The sequence below is a fragment of the Xiphophorus maculatus genome, chromosome 23 (assembly GCF_002775205.1).
Source record: "Xiphophorus maculatus strain JP 163 A chromosome 23, X_maculatus-5.0-male, whole genome shotgun sequence".
Classification (NCBI taxonomy): domain Eukaryota; kingdom Metazoa; phylum Chordata; class Actinopteri; order Cyprinodontiformes; family Poeciliidae; genus Xiphophorus; species Xiphophorus maculatus.
The window spans coordinates 14,062,249-14,080,488 of NC_036465.1; the positions used below are offsets into that span (position 1 = coordinate 14,062,249).

Here is an 18,240-nt window from a genome sequence, read left to right on the forward strand (position 1 = left end):
AAAGAATATATGATTTTTTTTTTCTTTTTATATATGTATAAGTATTTCATTGCTGTGTGTGAATAAAACCAAAGCGGAGACTGTGACAGCTCAAAGATTTGTTTACAAATTGCAGTTTGTGTGTTTTTTGTCGCTTGCTGATGACGTCAGTGGTTCTTCCATCATGGCGGCGGAGAGCTGTGAAGAGATGAGCGGTAACGGGGTGCCCGAAGAGTCTTCAGGTGGATTTATTTCTGAGTTTCCTGCCTAAAGTTGGCTGCGGGTTGACAGATATGACAGTGATTGTTTGAAGAAAGCGCTGCATTGTCGTTTCTGTGAAAAGCGGAAGGCGTGACATGCTAGGCTGAGCTACACACAGCGACACCGAGCAGAGCTGGACGTTCAGTGATTCTCTACAAGCTGAGCGGATGAGAGTTTTAACTCGCAGCTGTGCTGAGGAGGCTCCTGCTCAGCTCCCTGGAGGGACACTTTCTACAATTCAGTGGTTTTTACGTTCATGTTACTGCGCTGGTGTCTGTTATCATGTATGAATGGGAAGCTCTGCAGAAATCTTAACATTTCTTGCGTTTTATCGAAAGTTTCTTTCATTAGTTTAGCCCCAACTGTATGCACGGAGGTTTTCCTTCTCAGCAGGTTATCTAATTAATTTGGGTGTCTTAATGTGATTTTTAAAAAAAAATGTATTTAAAAATTTAAAACAGATTATATCTTACATGAAACAAGAGTTACAAAGACATGTATGCACTATGCTGCTGTAAAGGTAATTTAAGATGGACTGGTCCAAACTTAATAAATATTGTGAACTGAATTAAGTAAAACAGATTTATTTTGGTCTGCTGTGGAGGGGCGATCCTCTGGCTCTTACTCTGTTGACCTTTGACCTTAACGTGCTGTTTCACTACAGCAGAACCAATTTTCTTTGGCTCAAAGAAGCGAATATCGCACTCAGTTATTCCAATATTTTTTGTTAATTTTCTCCTTTTCGAAGCCATGGATGTCACAGAGGCACTGCCACCTCCTCCTGAAGCGTCGGAGGAAAATGGCGGTGCAGCTGCGGCCCCTGAGGGTCCTGCAGACCCAGATAACTACTCCACAGCCCTGGCAACAGCGAGCGAACAGGAGGATCTACCTGCAGACTTTGAGCGTCTGTGGAAAGCCGCACATGACAATCCTCAGGACTTCCCCAGCTGGACCGATCTGCTCCAGTACTGTGAGCATGAGGTGTGTGTTTTCAGCAAAGCAGAGGGATTTTTTAGTAGAAAACAGAAATTAAGATTGACTTTCTGCGTTTCGATGAATTACCATCCAGTTTCAACTTTTCAGGGTCATGCTGCCACGTACCGCAGAGCGCTGGAAGCCTTTCTGGCTCGGTATCCTCTCTGCTACGGCTACTGGAAAAAATTTGTCGACCTGGAACGTCGAGGCGGCGACAACAATAAAGCAGAGGAGGTAAAAACTACTTTACAGTTTTTTCCTCATTATTTGATGTGTATTTGTACAGCACTTTACACTGCTGTTTTCTTATTTTAAAAAATTCACGCGTGTGCTGTGTTAGGTGTGTATTCGTGGTCTTCAAGCAATTCCTCTGAGCGTAGATCTTTGGATCCACTACATCAATCTGCTGCTGGGAACGTTGGACATGAACCTCCCCGATTCAGCTGTTCGGATTCGCAGGTGAACAAGCTTTCAGTCGCATCTTAAACTTAACGTTTTCAACACGTTATTCCCCAAAGCTGATGGAAAAGTCGAGGATTTAGCTCTAAAATTTCTGCTTTAATTTTCTCTTGAATGTTGTAAGATTTTTTTGTGTGTGTTTGAAAGACACGCATAAACTACAAATATTATTAGATTTTACAGTTTAGTTGACGTATTTCAGACCAGCACAATTTTGTTTCATGACTTGTACTCAAAAATACAACTTATTGTAAAACCTCATAAAAAAAAACATCTAGAAATTTGACTCTGGAAATGATAAACATGGAGGAACCATGAGAGCAGAAAACACAATCATAGTAATACATAAACAGTTCTTTGATAAAATGATTTTTTTTCCCGTGGTTAAACGTCCTCAGTGTTTTTGAGAATGGCGTTGCGTCGTGCGGTTTGGATTTCCACTCGGACCGCCTGTGGGATCTCTATGTGGAGTGGGAGAAGGAGCACGGAAACGTGAAGAACGCAGCGGCCGTCCTGGACCGAGCGCTCAGAGTTCCCACTCAGCTCTACAGCACCCACTACGACAAGTAAGCCCACCTGACCGCCACAGACGCAATACTGATGTACGAGGGTCTTTAATGGGTGACATGTTGGACACTGTAACAGTAAAACTTGCAATTAAATTCAAAATTAACATAAAAAAAACTGACTTTTGAACAGAAAGTCTGTTTTAATGTTTACTGGTTTTCTCAATTGTTGACTGTGTAGTATCTTTAATAACTTTACATTTTTCTGTTTTTATGATATAAAGCACATCTCACCTTGTTGCTGAGATGTACGATACAAATAAACTTGATTGGTTGATAAAAGCTCTGACAGAGATTGTGTAAAATGTCATCTTAAAGTCATTTTAGCTTAAATTAGTCAATCCTAGTTTACAGCGACTCCTCTCCCACTCTACAGCAGGAATATTACAAAATGTTGTTAATGATAAAAGTGCCTAAAGTCTATTGATAAATTTCCTCCCCTCCTTTTCATTTGTGTCTTAAGTTTTATTCCTGATCCTGCTGCGTTGTCCATCCTTCCTCCTGCCAGGTTCAAAGCGCATCTTAACAACAACCCGCCTAAAGACGTGCTCCCCTCTGAGGAGTACGAGGAGCTGAGGGCGACGTGCCGGCAGAGCCAGAAGGCGAAGCGGGCCGAACAGGCCCAGGAGGCGGACGAGGAGAGGCCGCCAGGAGAGGAGGAGCCCGCTACACCCGAGGGTACCGACTCGGTGAGTAAAATCTGGCTATTAAAAGCTTGATTCTCACTAGAAATAAGCCTTTATGAGGCTCAACCACCTGCTTTATTATGTAATCTGTGTTTAAATATTATACAATCTGGGAGGAAGGAATTAGGTTTTTATGGGTTCTAATGCCTTGTTGTTTTTTATTTGTGGAGATTTTAAAGTCCCAGCACTCGTAGAGTTCAGTGAAAGCTGAAAGTTTGTCACGTTTTCATGATCAGGTGTAGATTTCCACTGGGAACATCTTTATACACCAGTGATGTATTCCTCTGTTCAGGAGGAGCTGATGCAGAAGATAAGAGACCAGGTTCTGCTTCGTAGAGACAAAGTTTACCAGGACAACGAGGGAGAAGTCAGGAAAAGGTGGAACTATGAAGATGCTGTGAGTTTCTGCACGGATTATTTCTCCAGACCTCTCCGTCTGTTTGTCTTTTCTTTATTTATTCTTATTTTAATCTTCATTTATTTCTGTATTTATTTTATTCTTTTAGTTTTGTTTTTTTAAATTCATTTTATTATTTGTTTGTTTTTATTTTATTCTTTTTATTTTTGAATTCTTTATGTATTTCTATTCTTTTTATTCATTTATTTTTTTCTTTTTCACACTTTTATTCTTTTTGTTTTTTATTTATGTATTACAAGTTTTTAATTTATTTTACTTTAATTTTATTTGAATTGTTTATGCATTTCTGTTTTTTACATTTATTTTGTCCTCTTTTTTGTGTATCTCTTTAATTTTTATTCTTCATGTATTTCTGTTTTTTATTATTCATTTTATTCATTGATTGATTTTATTCTCTGTTTCTTTCTTTATTTTATTTTATTTTGCCGGCTTTATCACGTTCATATATAGCATCTCTTCTACCAGGAAGTCATGTTCATGATGAGCTCATACATACATGCAGGCAAATCTTAAACCTAATAATTATTTAATGAAACACAGAACAAATCAGAGACACGCAGCATGAAAACAACTTTGACTGAGTGACCCTAAAAATGTCAGAACAGATTTTGTAAATAAAAACATGACTGAGAAAAGCAGAAATAATTTAGTCCAGTTTAAACTCTCCTGCTGTCGCCGGATCACAAACCCATCAGATTTCCTCGTTACTTTACGACAGATCAAGCGTCCATACTTCCACGTCCGGCCGCTGGACCGCCTCCAGCTCCGAGCCTGGCACACCTACCTGGACTGGGAGATCGCTGAGCTGAACAAAGACACCAAAGAGTCCTCACAAGGCGAGGACACGCATCATAAAAGTGTTTTTATGTTTGAAAGCATCTGTATTTAACACTGCTGTCTTCAACAGATCCAAACCAGGAATCGACGGAGGAATCTGAGATCACAACGCAGCGCCAGGAGGCATCAGATGATGCTCCCGCCGTCCAGGGCGACCACAGAGTTCGCATCCTGTTTGAGCGCTGCCTGATCGCCTGCGCTCTGTACGAGGAGTTCTGGACCAGGGTGAGATAAATCACTGTTTCACTTTACCTGTGAGGAGCTGGTAACAATGTAACACCTTCCTGTGTGTGTTTCAGTACATTCAGTACCTGGAGCCGCAGGGCGTGCAGGAGACCCGGGCCGTCTACAGGCGAGCCTGCCAGGTCCACCTCCCCAACAAGCCCAACATCCACATGCAGTGGGCCACGTTTGAGGAGCGACACGGTACGACACGCCCGTCTCCTTCTGCTCCTCTAAACTCAGAGCTGCTCTAAACTTCCAGCTGCTTGTTTATACGACTCCAGTGACCGGAGGCTCTTTTTGAAACCAGGTTTCAGAGGGAATCTTTTCTGAAACGCAAAGCACGGACGTGTCTAGATGTTTCTTTATTTGAGGCACCAGGCAGAAGCACAGATGTATTAAAATTACAATCTCCTCTAAGTTCACTGCAGTCTTAAATTACAACGAACCGTAGACCAAAAGTTAAAGAACAAAACTATTTATTTCTGTTTAGCATGTGCAAGAACTATGCAACTTTTTTTTTTTGCAACAGTGAGGGCTCAGGCTAACTTTTCTCAGTCACACAGTTAGCATAGCTTAGCTTTATACAACTTTATCTTTAGTACCGTAATGCTAACATCATTCAACTTATCGACTATAAAGTAAAAAAAAATTAACCCGACTACAAACTGCAAATAGCTGTTTACTCTTGGCTGTAATTTCATGTATTTATATCTTGATGTTTGTTAATATATATTAGCCCAATTTTCGACTTTTGAAACTCCGAAAATTTCTAAGATTAATCTCAAAATTTCAGATTTTTGAAATTTTCTTTCTACCAAATCTTTCTACCAAATCTTTGACTTTTGGAGCTCAGAAATGTTCTTGTTTTCTAGAAAATTTCGGAGATTAATTTACTCCTCCTTTTTTGTGTGTTTACAAAGCCCAAGTTTCAAAAATACGATTTGTATCACAAAGTTTAAATGTTAAACAAAACAAAAACCAACAAAAAGCACATCAGAAAACCTGCTCATGCGAACTTCCTGCCCGTTTCCACCAGGTGACCTCAACGAGGCCCGGCGGGTTCTAGAGGCCCTGGAGAAAGCCCGGCCTGGTCTGGCTGTGGTTCGCATCCGCAGGGCGGCCTTAGAGCGCCGAGCGGGCCGGCTGGACCAGTCGGAGGCTCTGCTGCGAGAGGCGGTGGCTGAATCCAAAGAGAGGCCGACGCTGCACGCCTTCTACTCCATCAAGCTGGCCCGTCTGCTGCTCAAAGTGGCCAGAAACCCAGACGGCGCCCGCACGGTTTTACAGGAAGCGCTGGAGATTAGTCCGGTGAGATTAGAGACTGAAGTGGTTGATCTCTCAGTTAAACAGCATGATGGGTCTGGGTGCTTAGCGGTGTCGGGGAGGAATTTGCTACAAAATAACTAAAATATTGTCACAAGAAATTTCTCCTTGAGGCTGTAAAAAGATGTTACTTTGTGATGATTTTGTCCTAATTAAAAATAAAAAGTCTCCATCTATTCTGGGGCACAAGTCGGGTCCGGATCCACACTTTGCATCCTCCATTTTTAATAAAAATGTTTTTCTTTTCTCCCTAAATGATTCTTCCATCAGGATAACGACAAGCTGCACTTGAACCTGTTGGACCTGGAGTCATCTGCGGAGCCGGGGGCTTCGGCCGAGGCGGTGCAGGAGTGCGTGACTCGGGCCCTGGCGGCTCCGCTCACCCCACAAACCAAGTTACTTCTGTCACAGAGAGGCCTCCAGTTCACAGAGGAGTACAGCAACTCCATTAAGAGGTGAAGCATCACATTTCTGACCATCCTGTTCGGGTCGGGTGAAGCATTTCCATCTCAAAGTAAAGCTGTGCCGTCTCTGCAGCGTGCTGTCCGTCTACGAGGCGCATCAGAAGCTGCTGGACGAGCTGGGAGGCACAAAGAGAGAAGCAGAGAACGGGTGAGAGAAGAGGGCAAAAACTAGCCTCAGGTTATGATTTTGGAGGGAAAGTTCAGTATGTCAGAGAGACACTTATTAAAGCTTTCTGTTTTAATAAGTGTTGTAATGTCATACAGTTATCAAAAGTAGGAAAATTGAACTCAAGACTTGGAAATAGGAGGAGTAGGAAAGCTGATGACTTGATCAGAACCTGAACCAATTCCTTTAAAGTAACTGGATTATTTTCTGGTTTATTTTAATAAAGCCAGAATTACAGATGAATAATTATTATCTGCATAGATCTGCTTATTGCCATTCAGGGATTTGGAGTTCCAACCCTTCACCGTCTGACCCTTCCTCCGCAGAAACGTTGGAGTCATTGATGCTTCTTGTACAATATGGTTCCAATAAATAAGGTTCTAGTCCTTCAGTAGAACCGGCTTCCTCCTCTTCATCATTCCAATTAGCTTCTTCCGTCGAAACTGCAGATGAATCGCTCAAATCTTCACTGAAATCCTCACAACTTCTGTAGATTCAGCCTTGATTGTTTATATTTCGACTTACCCTGATTACGTCACAAAATGGCGCCGTTGTTTTACCCAGTTACTGCATACAAAAACAGCGACACTGCATCTATAGAATACACAGATCATCTTTTTAAATCATGTCAGTGGTTTTAACATTTTATTTGTATAAATCGGCTCCTAAGGGACGAGGATCCAGAGAAAACTAGCAAAACAGACGACAGCTCTTCTTCTTCTGCTGCTGCGCCGGCATCCAGCACGTCGCATGTTCCCATCACCACGCCGCCGCCTCCTGTGATGGCCGCCGACCCGAGCGCCCAGACCGGATACGGAGCGTACAGCAGCTGGTACCAGGTAAAAGTTATTTAATGTTTACAGATTCCTATTTCTGTAGTTTTTGAAATTTGAAAACTGATGTTGAATTTGTCTTAAAGTTTTTAATAACGCATCAGTTTCTTTTCTGTCTCTAAGCAACCGCAGTACGGCGGCTACGGCGGCTACGGCTACCAGAACGCCTGGAACTACAACCAGTCCTACTATCCACCCAGTTAAGCCGGACAGCTCTGGAACCGGTCCGACCCGTCTGAGCAACAGACTTATTTCCCATCATGCCTCTGTGCTTTCGGCTCGGGGTCGGTGAATCTCGGTGGAAAAAGCAGCTAAAGGGAAACCGTGGCACCCATTTTCTGTAAAGTCTTCTGATTTTAATTAAAATTATTTTTGTATTTGTTGTCAAATCGACGCCTTCTCTCATGTTTTAAAGTCACTTTCTCTATCCAGTGTGTGAATGGCGTTTTGTACCATTTGTTGGTTTTTAATGTACATAAAATGTGTTTTAGTGTCACATTAAGGCTTTCTCAGATTTTTCTTGCTCTTCCGTTACAAGGAAAAAAAAACAATTCAACACTACATGAAACAAACTCACAGGTGTTTCTATTATTTACCTAAATGTTCAAATACAAGAAAGAAACGTTCTAATAGAAATTTACCATGTCTGAAAGTCCAGTTCACTTCCTCCTGTTTTTCTAGACAAACTGATCATTTGTTCGTTAAGTGTTAATGTTAAATACTTGAGTCTAACCCAAATTAGTAGGTTTGGTTATTTTATTAAGGTACATCAGCAGCATAAATGGAGTCCAGCACCAACTGTGGTAAAAGGTTTTGGCTTTGGCTCCTAAAATATCTGCATTGTGGTAATGATGTGCAAGAAGCTTAAAAATTTATTTATCTTTTAGTAAAGAAATTTCTCTGAAAAATGACGCTATCCTGCCTGTAGCCATCACCATCTATGACACTTTACTAGTCCTTCTACGGATTAATAAAGTATTTCTGGATTATTAACAGACAACTTTTTATTTTTTTTCTCTCAACCACTCTTCAAAGTGGGAAAAACAAGAGAACATACTGTTACCAACCTAAGTGTAAACAGCCAATTACCTCAACATACAAATATGTACAATCAGGGCAAAAAACCTGAAGTGTAAAACAACTGGAAGTGTGACAAAGGACATAAAAGATGCAGCAAAGATTTGGGATCAACAAGCCTCAATGACACATTGACCTCAAGTGGTGCGACTTGTTTGGTGTCATGTCATTTAACATCGTCTTAGGTTGACAAAACGTTCAAAACTCTTAGAGGAAAAGCTCACAAGTCAAAGAGCAAATTCACATGGAAATAAATTTTTATTTTTAAAAAAGGTACTTTGCTAGAAGTTAAAATTAAAACCAATGAGTTCCTCTCATCTGTCTGATCCAGGATTTATTTTCTGTAAAACAATCTCCACCTAACAGTTTGGCACCCTTTCTTCCACATATCAAATACTTCTTGGACGAGTAAACCAATGTTTCCAGTCTTAAAATGAACAAGGAAAGCCCTCCTCATTATGTGCATGTAAAACACGCACAAGAAGCTGTGATTTAAACATGTAGAAAGTCTTATTTGAGGTTTTTTTTTTAGCAATTTAGTTTTAGTGAATCGCATCACTAATGTAAACAGTAGTGATGTCAGTCACTCCAAGCATTATTTCTGCAATGTAATCATCTTTACCGGTGCTTTTTAATAGAAATATACAGAATTCAGGCTTACATTTGTTAAAGTGGTATTTTTTTTATATTTGTTAGGATTCCAATTACAAATGATAACACAATAAAGCGCAATAAAGCACAATCTATGATAAACAAATTGTATATGTGGATAAGTGTAATAGATTTGACTGAATAGAGAATTTTAAGATAATGGGGTTAAGAGTATTTTTAGGAAGACAAACCTTTTAGCTGCATCATTTCCAGGTTTTCTACTTTCATGAGAAAAGGTTTTACAAAAATGTGAGAAAGGATCATTTATATAAAATTCAGAACATCAACTCAATTATCCCAGCCAGCTTTATTGTAATCGGTTTCCTCGTGGACACAGCTTTCAGCAAATCTGAACTCGTTAAAAAAATGAAAGTAAAATGTCACAAAGTCAGGAAGATCACAGGAAATAAACTTAAGGCCCTTTCAGAACCACTTTAGCAGGTATTCTTTAGCAATACAAGGGTCGACTTAAACTTAGTTCTGTGCATTTATTTTTTTAATAAATGTGTTGAAACCACAAGCAGAGATCCTTAGGGAAGTATCAGTCAGAAGCCAGCTATCTTCAGCTCGACCAGCTGAGGTCAAAGGTCCAGTTCAATGCCTGCAGCAGATCTGAAGCTGCATTCAGTCAGTCTTCCCAAACAAAAACTCACATCAAAGTCTGAGGAGCTCCAACGTGTCTGAATGCAGCTTCACTGCGTCTCTGCTTCGGTTCAGCTAGCTGGCTTAGTGAGTGATACTAGCATCTGGCAGCTCGGTTCCTGGGTCGCTCGGTTCTCGTGTTGACGTCGTAGTAGAGGTGAGGTAGGCTCACAGAGCTGATCCTTCTGACTTTTTGGTAACAACCAGCACAGCTGAAGGCACCAAGCCTGTGCAAAGAAAAGCCGATTTTTGAAAAGATTCATGGACATGATGCCATTTTAGATATCTGACAGCATTTAAAACTCGTTTCCTGAACGCTCACCCAGCTCTTTAAGAGGCTTCTCCATGTCCAGTTCAGTGTAAACGTGGCGCGGGTATGGCGACAGCAGCGTGAAGTCCTGACCCTCGGGTGTGTTGCCGTTCATCTGGACGTAGACGCGCACCGCCGCCAGCGGCTCCTGGGCCTTGAACACCGCGTTGATGGTGGAGCCGTCCAGCAGACGAACCTGCGAAGGATCCAACGAAAGGAAGCGTGAAATAACTGTAACAGCAGCAACACAGAGTAAAGTGAAGCTTTATTTACCGGGTTCCTGTGTGGTGTCTAAACTTTCTATTCTAAACTTTTCAAAAAACAAGTTTACATTTTTCCTGTTTCCAAAGGTTTTCATGTTATTTTTACCAAGTAAACGACAAACTTTATCAGCAATCTGACAACAGAGACAGATAAATATCTGAATGCGACCAGCTTTATCCCCACAGAAACAAGATTAATTAAAGAATACATGTATAAAAAAAAAGACGCCAAGAAACAGAACATTTTAATAATTTCCTTTCATGGATTAAAAATTTATCACAGGACCTAATCATCAACGTTATGCACAGCATTCAAACTCATTTTCTGTTAAAAAAATCCATGCAGCTTCCCAGAGCTGTTACTGCTTTATTTCATTTTAGATAATAAAATATTGGCACATATACGTATAGTGGACCAGTTTTATACATAGAAAGAAAGAAAAAGAGAAGAAACAGTAAGAAATTTTTGAAGGGAGGAAAGATGTACACTGAGAAAAAAATGTATTAGAATTTTTTTTAGAAAAAAAAAAGAATTAGAAAAGATTAGAAGAGGAAAAGAATTAAGGGTCCTGTAGTTTCTCTTAATGTCCTGAAAGAGGGGGCTGTAGTTCTTTATTTTCTATTTCAAATGTGGCCTACTTCATGTCGCCCAAAACATTACATAAAATCTCAATAAAATACTTTAAAGATGTGACTGATTCTGACAAAGTGGGAAATTGTTCTATGATCATTTCACAACGCTCTTTATGTCGAGATTTCAGAACTGTAAGGAAAATAGGACACAAGGAAGGATGGAACAAAATGGAAGAACAAAAAGCTCCAGTAGAGAAGGAATACTAGGAAGGACAGAAAGACAAGAAAGAATGGAGGACACAAGGAAGAAATGACAAGATGGAGGGTAGAAAGGTACAGAAAGCCTTAAAGTGTAGATAATATTTGTAATATAATATACCTGTATCCTGGACTCATCATACTCCTTCTTCGTGGGCGGGGGTCCCTGACCGGTGGGTGACGACGGACTGGGCGGGGTGGGCTGGGTGGATGTCACCGTGCTCGGAGGTGCGCCACCTCCAAACTAAACCAGAGGAGGAAAAAGAGACAAAACAGTCAGAATTACAGAGTAAAAAATGAAAAATAAAGTCAGTGTGTCTTAGTTACCTTCTGTGCTCTCTCCTCTCGGTCTCGTGCGATTTTGTCTTTAACCCTTTGCCTGACAAGGACAAGAAAAAAGGCACCAGAGTTAGAAACAGTAACAAGAAGTAAAACCATTATTATTAAAATGTCCTCACAATGAAGTCTTTCCACAAACTAAACCATCATAAATAATAACTGCATCATTATGCATAAGCATCCTGCAAAGTTACAGTCAAATCTTGCACATAAATTGTAGTGCCTTCAGCATTTCGCTTCAGGATTTCATAAATGCATTAATAGTTATCAAATCTTTACTTTTGTGGCTCTAAACATTAGTTGTGAATCCTTTGAGAAACTAACCTAGCCATCTTGTCCTCCATCTTCTCTCTCCTCCGCTGATCTGCGAGTTTCTTCATCTCGTCGTCCTGAATCTTCTGCCGGATCTGCTGCAGCTCCTGGCCCTGCCTCCTCCGCTGCTTTTCCCGCTCCACCTCCTCGGCTCGCTCGCGCTCCCTCCTCTCCGCCTGCTTCACTCGCATCAGCTCCTCTAGCCTGAAAGGCACGGACAAACCAGCTGGTAAATGACACCACATGATGTTAACGCTGCTTAAAACTGCTCAGCATCAGCTCTGACCTTTTGACCTGTTCACGTTTCTCCTCCTCCGTCATTGGTCGTCTCGAAGCCTCTGGGTTGTCGCTGTATAATTCATCTTCCTCTGCGATTACTGCTGCTAAAACATGATAACGGCGGGATTAATAAAACATCTTTACAGAAATTATTCACAAAGACAGATCTACCTTAGACAATATGAATTAAAATGTTATTAAATTTTGTTTTTTTTCCTCAGAAAAACAAAAACATCCACCGACCTTCACCTGAGTCCCCTGCTGTTGTCTGATCTGTATCTCCTCCTAAAAGGTTCCCCGCTGGAGGAACGTACGGCTCATCGATGTCCGGGTCGTTCTCATGTTCCATTAACCTGAAAGAGACGCATCCAAAACAAAAGGTCAGGCAGCCATTCTGTGCTCTGAAATGATAACACCATACGGTGTTAAACTAATGTTTAAACTAATGTTTAGAGCCACAAAAGTAAAGATTTGATAACTATTAATGCATTTATGAAATCCTGAAGCGAAATGCTGAAGGCACTACAATTTATGTGCAAGATTTGACTGTAACTTTGCAGGATGCTTATGCATACCTGTGTATGTAGCAAAACTGAACTTCACTGTGTGAGAACAGCTCAAAAAGGAATCATCATCAAACTTTACAAAGATTAAAGATTCATCTGATGTTTTTCTGCCTGTACTGCTACATTTAAAAAAGACTTTCAAAAGATTTTGGACTACAAACAGCTTCACGAATAGATGTGTGAAAGACTCAGATCTTTATAAATGCTAAACAAATGGAATTTATTCAGCCACAGGTGCGGCTCATTTCTGCTCTGGCTTGAGCGCTTTTCAGTTTAAAAACTGCTTAGCAAGATATTTTGAAGAACGTCGAAAACTAACATAAACTGCACATAATTTAGACACGAAAAAAAATTATTCGCTAAAAGCTAGAAGAAGAAATCTAAACAGGGAAAAAACTTGAAATAGGGAAAGAGGGGTTTACACAAGAATAAAGAGCAATGGGAATCTAGAGCACTAGCAAAAGCAGCATATTTATTGTTATTTTCCATTTAAATTTGAATAATTCCTGTTTACAAAAAGACAACCCAAAATATCAATTGCTATACAGTTGAAACCAGACGTCTAAATATTCTATAAAACTATTTTCGGTCAGTTAAAGATGACATTTTTTAAGTTGTTAACATTCTTCTGTTTAATCATAGTTAACTTATTATGCAACATATCCAAGGCCGAGTTGGCTTGAGTAGCTTCCTTTAGTCAATCAAAGACACATTCGAATAAAAACTGCTTTTTAAATGCTTACTAATGTTTCATAATAAAATTAGTTTGGACATTTAGAAAAATTTAAATGTGAAAAAAATAGCAAAAACAAGAGAAATGCATAGAAAAGCCGAAACTTTTCACCATGACTGTAAATGCCTCACCAGTCCATGGCTTGCTCTATCCCCTGGTTCCCTGTATTGGCCACAGCTTTCTCCCTGAGAAAGCGACATAAAGAACAGGTTTCCCTGCATTAGCCTCCAGGTTTCCCTGCATTAGCCTCCAGCTCACTGAAACCAGACATATCTGGTGTGAGGACCGTAACTCACGCTCTGTTCCTGCCAAAGCCCATCTCCAGAAGGCTCTCCAGTGTTGTTAGCTCTGCCATTTTGACCTGAAACAAGCAAGTTACCAGCTTTCATGAATCGACAGAAGGAAAAGGGGAGATCAAGTAACTCCCTGTAGATTTTCTCATTAAAAGTAAACACGTTCACAGTATTTTCGGGAATAAAAAACGAGAAGAACACAAGACTAGTTTCTCCCTGAGCAGCAGCTTGTCATTTCCAGTCACAGCTGAAGTAATGCATGCTAAGAGCTAACGTTAGCATTAATGCTGCTAACGAGGCTAGTTTTATTGACTAAAATGGTCAAAATAACCTTGCTGTAAATCGTTGTCGCTAAAAATCACTTTGTTATCTTGAATGAAGATGGTCATAGTGGTTATGTTGTTTTAAATGTGTTAATATCAGAAGCACAATATAGATTGATGAAGGGAGCGTTTGTTAGCTACTTACACATCAGCCTGCTACAACAGTTCATCAGTACGGAAAGTCATGTGGGTCAAAAGGGACCAAGCGAAATCAGACTTCTGTTTTTCTTTCTCAAAGTTCAAGAGCATTTTATTTTATTTTTTTAGATTAAGGTCAGAATTATGAGATTAATTTCAGAATTCTGACATAAAAATGGTTGGATCAAGGAATTTGAATGAATGCCTTTTGGTCTTTTTAATTCCTTAAAATAATTTTACATTATGTCATTAAATAATCATGCAATGACTAATGTCATCATTGACATCATTCATATCAAAAGTTTTATTTTAAATTTAGGCATTTCTACAGATGTCTGACTGAATATGAAGTTGAGAATATGCAGTAGCTCTGTAGCGCTGCACTTGGAGCCAAAATGTTGACTTTTAAATGCTTCATTTTTACAAATCCTTCACTTAGGATTGGATTTTATAAAATAAAAATATTGCTGGGAAACATCAAACATGCACACCTGGTTTCTCTTTGATAAAAGTTACTCAAACCAGAACAGGAAGTAAATTTGATCTATGATCCTGTAACATATTTAAGATTTGTTTTAAAACAATCTCTATTGGTTTCTTTGGTTTCTAAATCTGATATATAAGCCATGAGCTTCCTATCGGCCTGAATTATTTGATCCTATCATGGATGGTATGTTCGTCGGTGTTCAAGCTACATAATTTGCTGATTGTTATATGCAGGTTGGGTCTGTTACATATTTACAGTAAGTGTAATGATTAATTTTTCTCTACCCCACGCAGTCTTAAGCAGCTCTCAGTCACGAGTTCATCCATTACTCAGACTTTCCTCTCAGCCACTCACTGATTTTCTTTCACACTTTTAATTGTAATTGTTTGCGTCTGTTTTCCTCCTACTTGTATTTACTTGCAGGGTTAATTTGGTAAGTATGAGCTTTATTCATTTGTGTTTGTTTATCAAAGTGATGTGCAATTAAGAAAAAAAACATGTTACATGTCAAGCAAGCTTTAATCCTGTTTTTCAGAAAAACCCAAACCTTTGACCTATGACCTGGTTTGGTTTTCTGTTGTTTTGTTTAGCTATGGTACATTTATGCACTTTGGCAGTAAAAAACTGACTCTATATGTAATCTTAAATAGAGAGCTTAAATTTCACAAGAAAGAGCAAAAAAAATATTTTTTTAAATGCTAAAATTTTTAAAAAATTGAATAAAAGTTGATCAGGTTCAAACATTTCTGTGTTTGCTTCTTGGAAACAAGTTGATGGATGACTGTTTGATTTGCACAGATTTTAATTGACTGATGCCATCAAATTTCTTTTGAAGATGACATTCTGTAAAAGTGTAATGTAAAGATTTTTGCTGTTGTCTCTTGAAAATGTGCCAGTTTATTTCTTTTTGATCATAATAATTTACCAGAACTTGTAAGTCTTCCTATTGGAAAGATCCTCTGAATAGAGATGGGCAAAGTTGAAGGCAATAATAGGAATGAAGGTCTTTTTAGCTTTATCTTTGAATTACTTTATGGCTCTGTTTTAATTTCTTTTACAGAAGACAGGCTAAGGGTCAAAGTTCACCAAGGATAAGTTGAGTCAGATTTTGCAAAATAAAGATGAAGCTTGCCAAGAGGAAAAGTCTATTATCTATTTTAATGCCATTTTAATGCCTAAATATAAGACGTTCTTTAAAAAATAGAGTTCAAATTCAAGTTGTTTTTTTTTTGTGCCACAAACCATCTTGCTCTCAACACCCTGTAAACGTTTATTGAGTGAATGATCCTGATTTTATTGGACTCAAAGGGTGGAATGTAATCTCAGATGTTGTAAAAACAAAGATTAGGTTTATGATATTTCAGTGATAATTCATCAGATGTGGCTGCTATCGCACGGAGCCTCAACTTTAGGACGGGCAGTAAAATGGTGCGACTTCATGTGATCACTGAGTTCAACAAAAGAGGGCAGCATTTTATCACACAACTTTACAGAGACTTTGCCAGGCAGACTTCATGAGACAATTACAATGCCATAAATTATATTTGGGTTAATATTTAAAGGCCATCTAATCCGTGTGGAGGTAAAACGGAGGCTCCTGCTTTGACTCGGTTCTCAGCTGAAGACTGGGGGGAAACCTTTTGCTCGGGTCCGTCAGCTGTGTTGTTTCTCCGGGTCTCACCAGCTGTAACAGCATCTCCATTTGGAAAAACTGTGGTATCCAGTGGAGCTGCTGTTATCTGTGGAGGGATGCCTCTCCTCATCGAAACGCCACACAGCACCTTCTGCAGTTTGTTTTAATTAAAAGGTCGATGGTTGCTATCAAATAAAATGTATTGGGTAAATCCAGTTAAGGTGTCACTGTGTTTTTTTTTCTTTCCCCATACAGATTAAAGTAGTCTAACAGACAGCCTGATATGACGGTCATGCTGCTTTTCACCTTCATAAAAGTATCCATGCAGTAATTTAACCTAATACCTCTCAACTTTCACAGGTCAATACATTTTAAAATGATTTTGAAAGCTCCATTTATTTCAGTAACTTAATTTAAAAAGTTAAAAATGTCTGTTATTTAATTCAGTTATTAAATAATTAATTCAGAATCTTAATTTAAATTTTTCATTTAGAAATTAATCCCTCTGTGAGTTAGCAGTCTGCAGTGTTGGGAAAACCTACTTACTCCGATACAAAGTTCTTCTGTTTTTTTTTTTTGCACGTAAATATTTCAGATTATCAAATACATTTTCATATCAGACAATAATAACCCAAGCAAATACAAAAAGCATTGTTCGAGTCAACCTGGTACTAAAAAATATCACCCCACTCTGTTAAATTATGAATTAACTAAAAATAACTACATGTATCCGTCATGCCCTTCAGCCCTGATCACAACCAGGCCTGAAACAATTTGAAAGGAAATAAGGTAAAATATCTTAAATAAGAAGCAAAATCTTTGACATCTGTTGGTCTGGAAAAAATGACAAATAGTTATTTTAAGGATTCAGAAACCCAAACTCAGTGGTTCCCTCTCTGTAGTGTCAGACCTGCCAGTATTACTTCAATTACATCAAAGACTAAAAGAACCAAATATAAGAACTGAAGCACTGCAGATGTCACTGACTTCTCCCAAAGTTGTTGCTCTGGATTCAACAGTAAGGGAGAGATAAAAACAAAAATGACATCCATGTGAGAAGCCACTCCTGCCTGAAAGAACACAAAGGCCTGTCTCACATTTGCAGAAAAGCATCTTAACGTTCTCCAAGACTGTTTGGGGTTTAGTTTGAGGCGCTTTCTTGTATTAAAACCTGGATAACTAGCCTTATCTAGTTAAATCATGAATTCTGCTTTCTACCAAAAAACATTCAGCCTTCAGTTTTTGACATTGAGCTTGACTGTCAAAAAAAAAAAAAAGCAGAAAGCAGAAAGCAGGACAATAATCCAAAGCACATCATCAAGTACAACACTAATTGGCTCACAACAAATAAAATGAAGACTATGGAGCGGCCTAGTCAAAGTCCAGCCTCAAATGTTAGATAGTGGTTCACCTTGCCAAAGGTGGCACAACCTGTTGGAAGATTTATGGGGTGATAACTTTTCATATAATGTCACATTTGTTTGAATAGGTTTTTCTTTTAACCAAGTACAAAAATTACATCATGATTTGAAACTATCTTTTCTATTTACCCATTTGATGATTTGAAATGTTTAAATGACAAAAAGAACATAAAAAATCAGCAAAAGGGTTTCAAAGATTGAAATAAATAAACTTTTCAATGGTCTGACGTATTGAGATGCAGCTGGATGCTGTGTGTGAATACATGAAAATTCTTGTAAACAGTAAGCAATTTCCCGGAATAAATGTTTAAATGTTTTTCATAAGTGCAAAATCCCCAAAGTTAGACTGTCAGTAGCAGGTGGACAAGAAGATTTAGTTACGGCAGAAATAAAAATAAAACCAAAAGTGAAATTAAACTGTGGTATTACAGAACCAGTGGGTAATTCAAAGAAGCCTCTTGAAACTAAAAGCAAAAGGACACTTGACTAACAGAAGCACAATGAGACCCGTGTGTATATTACTGACCAGATGTCCTAATCCCCATCGCAGAAACGTGATTCACAGCCCATAAAGATTCACAGCCCTGTAACAGAAAGGCAACGCAGCGATGCTAACTGTGAAACTGAAAGGAACAAAACTGAACCAATTCACAACATGGTGAAAAGATGCTTAGGGATCAGACACTAAACAAGACAATGCTTCCTACTGGGCTTTTGCTTGAAACAATAAAAGATATTGTGCTATATGGC

The 18,240-nt window shown here is 39.0% G+C and overlaps 2 protein-coding genes across 3 annotated transcripts; one reads left to right on the forward strand and one right to left on the reverse strand.

Annotated features, from left to right (window-relative positions):
* Nucleotides 1–140: 140 nt before the first annotated feature.
* LOC102228865 (pre-mRNA-processing factor 39-like) lies at nucleotides 141–7,694 on the forward strand. Its single transcript, XM_014474864.2, has 15 exons — nucleotides 141–221; nucleotides 989–1,221; nucleotides 1,324–1,449; nucleotides 1,556–1,674; nucleotides 2,073–2,240; nucleotides 2,749–2,929; nucleotides 3,219–3,323; nucleotides 4,063–4,180; nucleotides 4,252–4,406; nucleotides 4,481–4,607; nucleotides 5,443–5,714; nucleotides 6,000–6,184; nucleotides 6,267–6,341; nucleotides 7,030–7,198; nucleotides 7,316–7,694. Exons 1-15 carry the CDS (start codon nucleotides 164–166, stop codon nucleotides 7,394–7,396), a joined length of 2,172 nt encoding a protein of 723 aa, XP_014330350.1. The 5' UTR covers nucleotides 141–163; the 3' UTR covers nucleotides 7,397–7,694.
* An 818-nt stretch (nucleotides 7,695–8,512) lies between these two features.
* ubxn1 (UBX domain protein 1) lies at nucleotides 8,513–13,999 on the reverse strand. Of its 2 annotated transcripts, none has more exons than XM_023328861.1 (10): nucleotides 13,957–13,999; nucleotides 13,492–13,556; nucleotides 13,327–13,380; nucleotides 12,140–12,249; nucleotides 11,904–11,997; nucleotides 11,630–11,821; nucleotides 11,294–11,345; nucleotides 11,088–11,210; nucleotides 9,885–10,068; nucleotides 8,513–9,789 (listed from the first exon to the last, which is right to left on the reverse strand). In XM_023328861.1, the coding sequence occupies exons 2-10, from the start codon at nucleotides 13,548–13,550 to the stop codon at nucleotides 9,731–9,733; spliced, it is 927 nt and encodes a 308-aa protein (XP_023184629.1). In that variant the 5' UTR covers nucleotides 13,551–13,556; nucleotides 13,957–13,999; the 3' UTR covers nucleotides 8,513–9,730. The 2 variants fall into 2 exon arrangements, with proteins under 2 accessions (XP_023184629.1, XP_005814923.1); XM_005814866.3 differs by having other exon boundaries at nucleotides 11,904–12,000.
* Nucleotides 14,000–18,240: the final 4,241 nt, after the last annotated feature.

Bases quoted from the DNA above. Each gene is read 5' to 3' on its own strand.
- LOC102228865 (XM_014474864.2), top strand. From the start codon at position 164: ATGGCGGCGGAGAGCTGTGAAGAGATGAGCGGTAACGGGGTGCCCGAA. The intron at 4,608-5,442 runs GTACGACACGCC...CGTTTCCACCAG, and splicing joins CACGTTTGAGGAGCGACACG to GTGACCTCAACGAGGCCCGG. The intron at 7,199-7,315 runs GTAAAAGTTATT...TCTGTCTCTAAG, and splicing joins CGTACAGCAGCTGGTACCAG to CAACCGCAGTACGGCGGCTA.
- ubxn1 (XM_005814866.3), bottom strand. From the start codon at position 13,550: ATGGCAGAGCTAACAACACTGGAGAGCCTTCTGGAGATGGGCTTTGGC. The intron at 11,822-11,903 runs GTCAGAGCTGAT...CGTGCCTTTCAG, and splicing joins AAACGTGAACAGGTCAAAAG to GCTAGAGGAGCTGATGCGAG. The intron at 11,346-11,629 runs GTTAGTTTCTCA...TGTCCTTGTCAG, and splicing joins ATGGAGGACAAGATGGCTAG to GCAAAGGGTTAAAGACAAAA.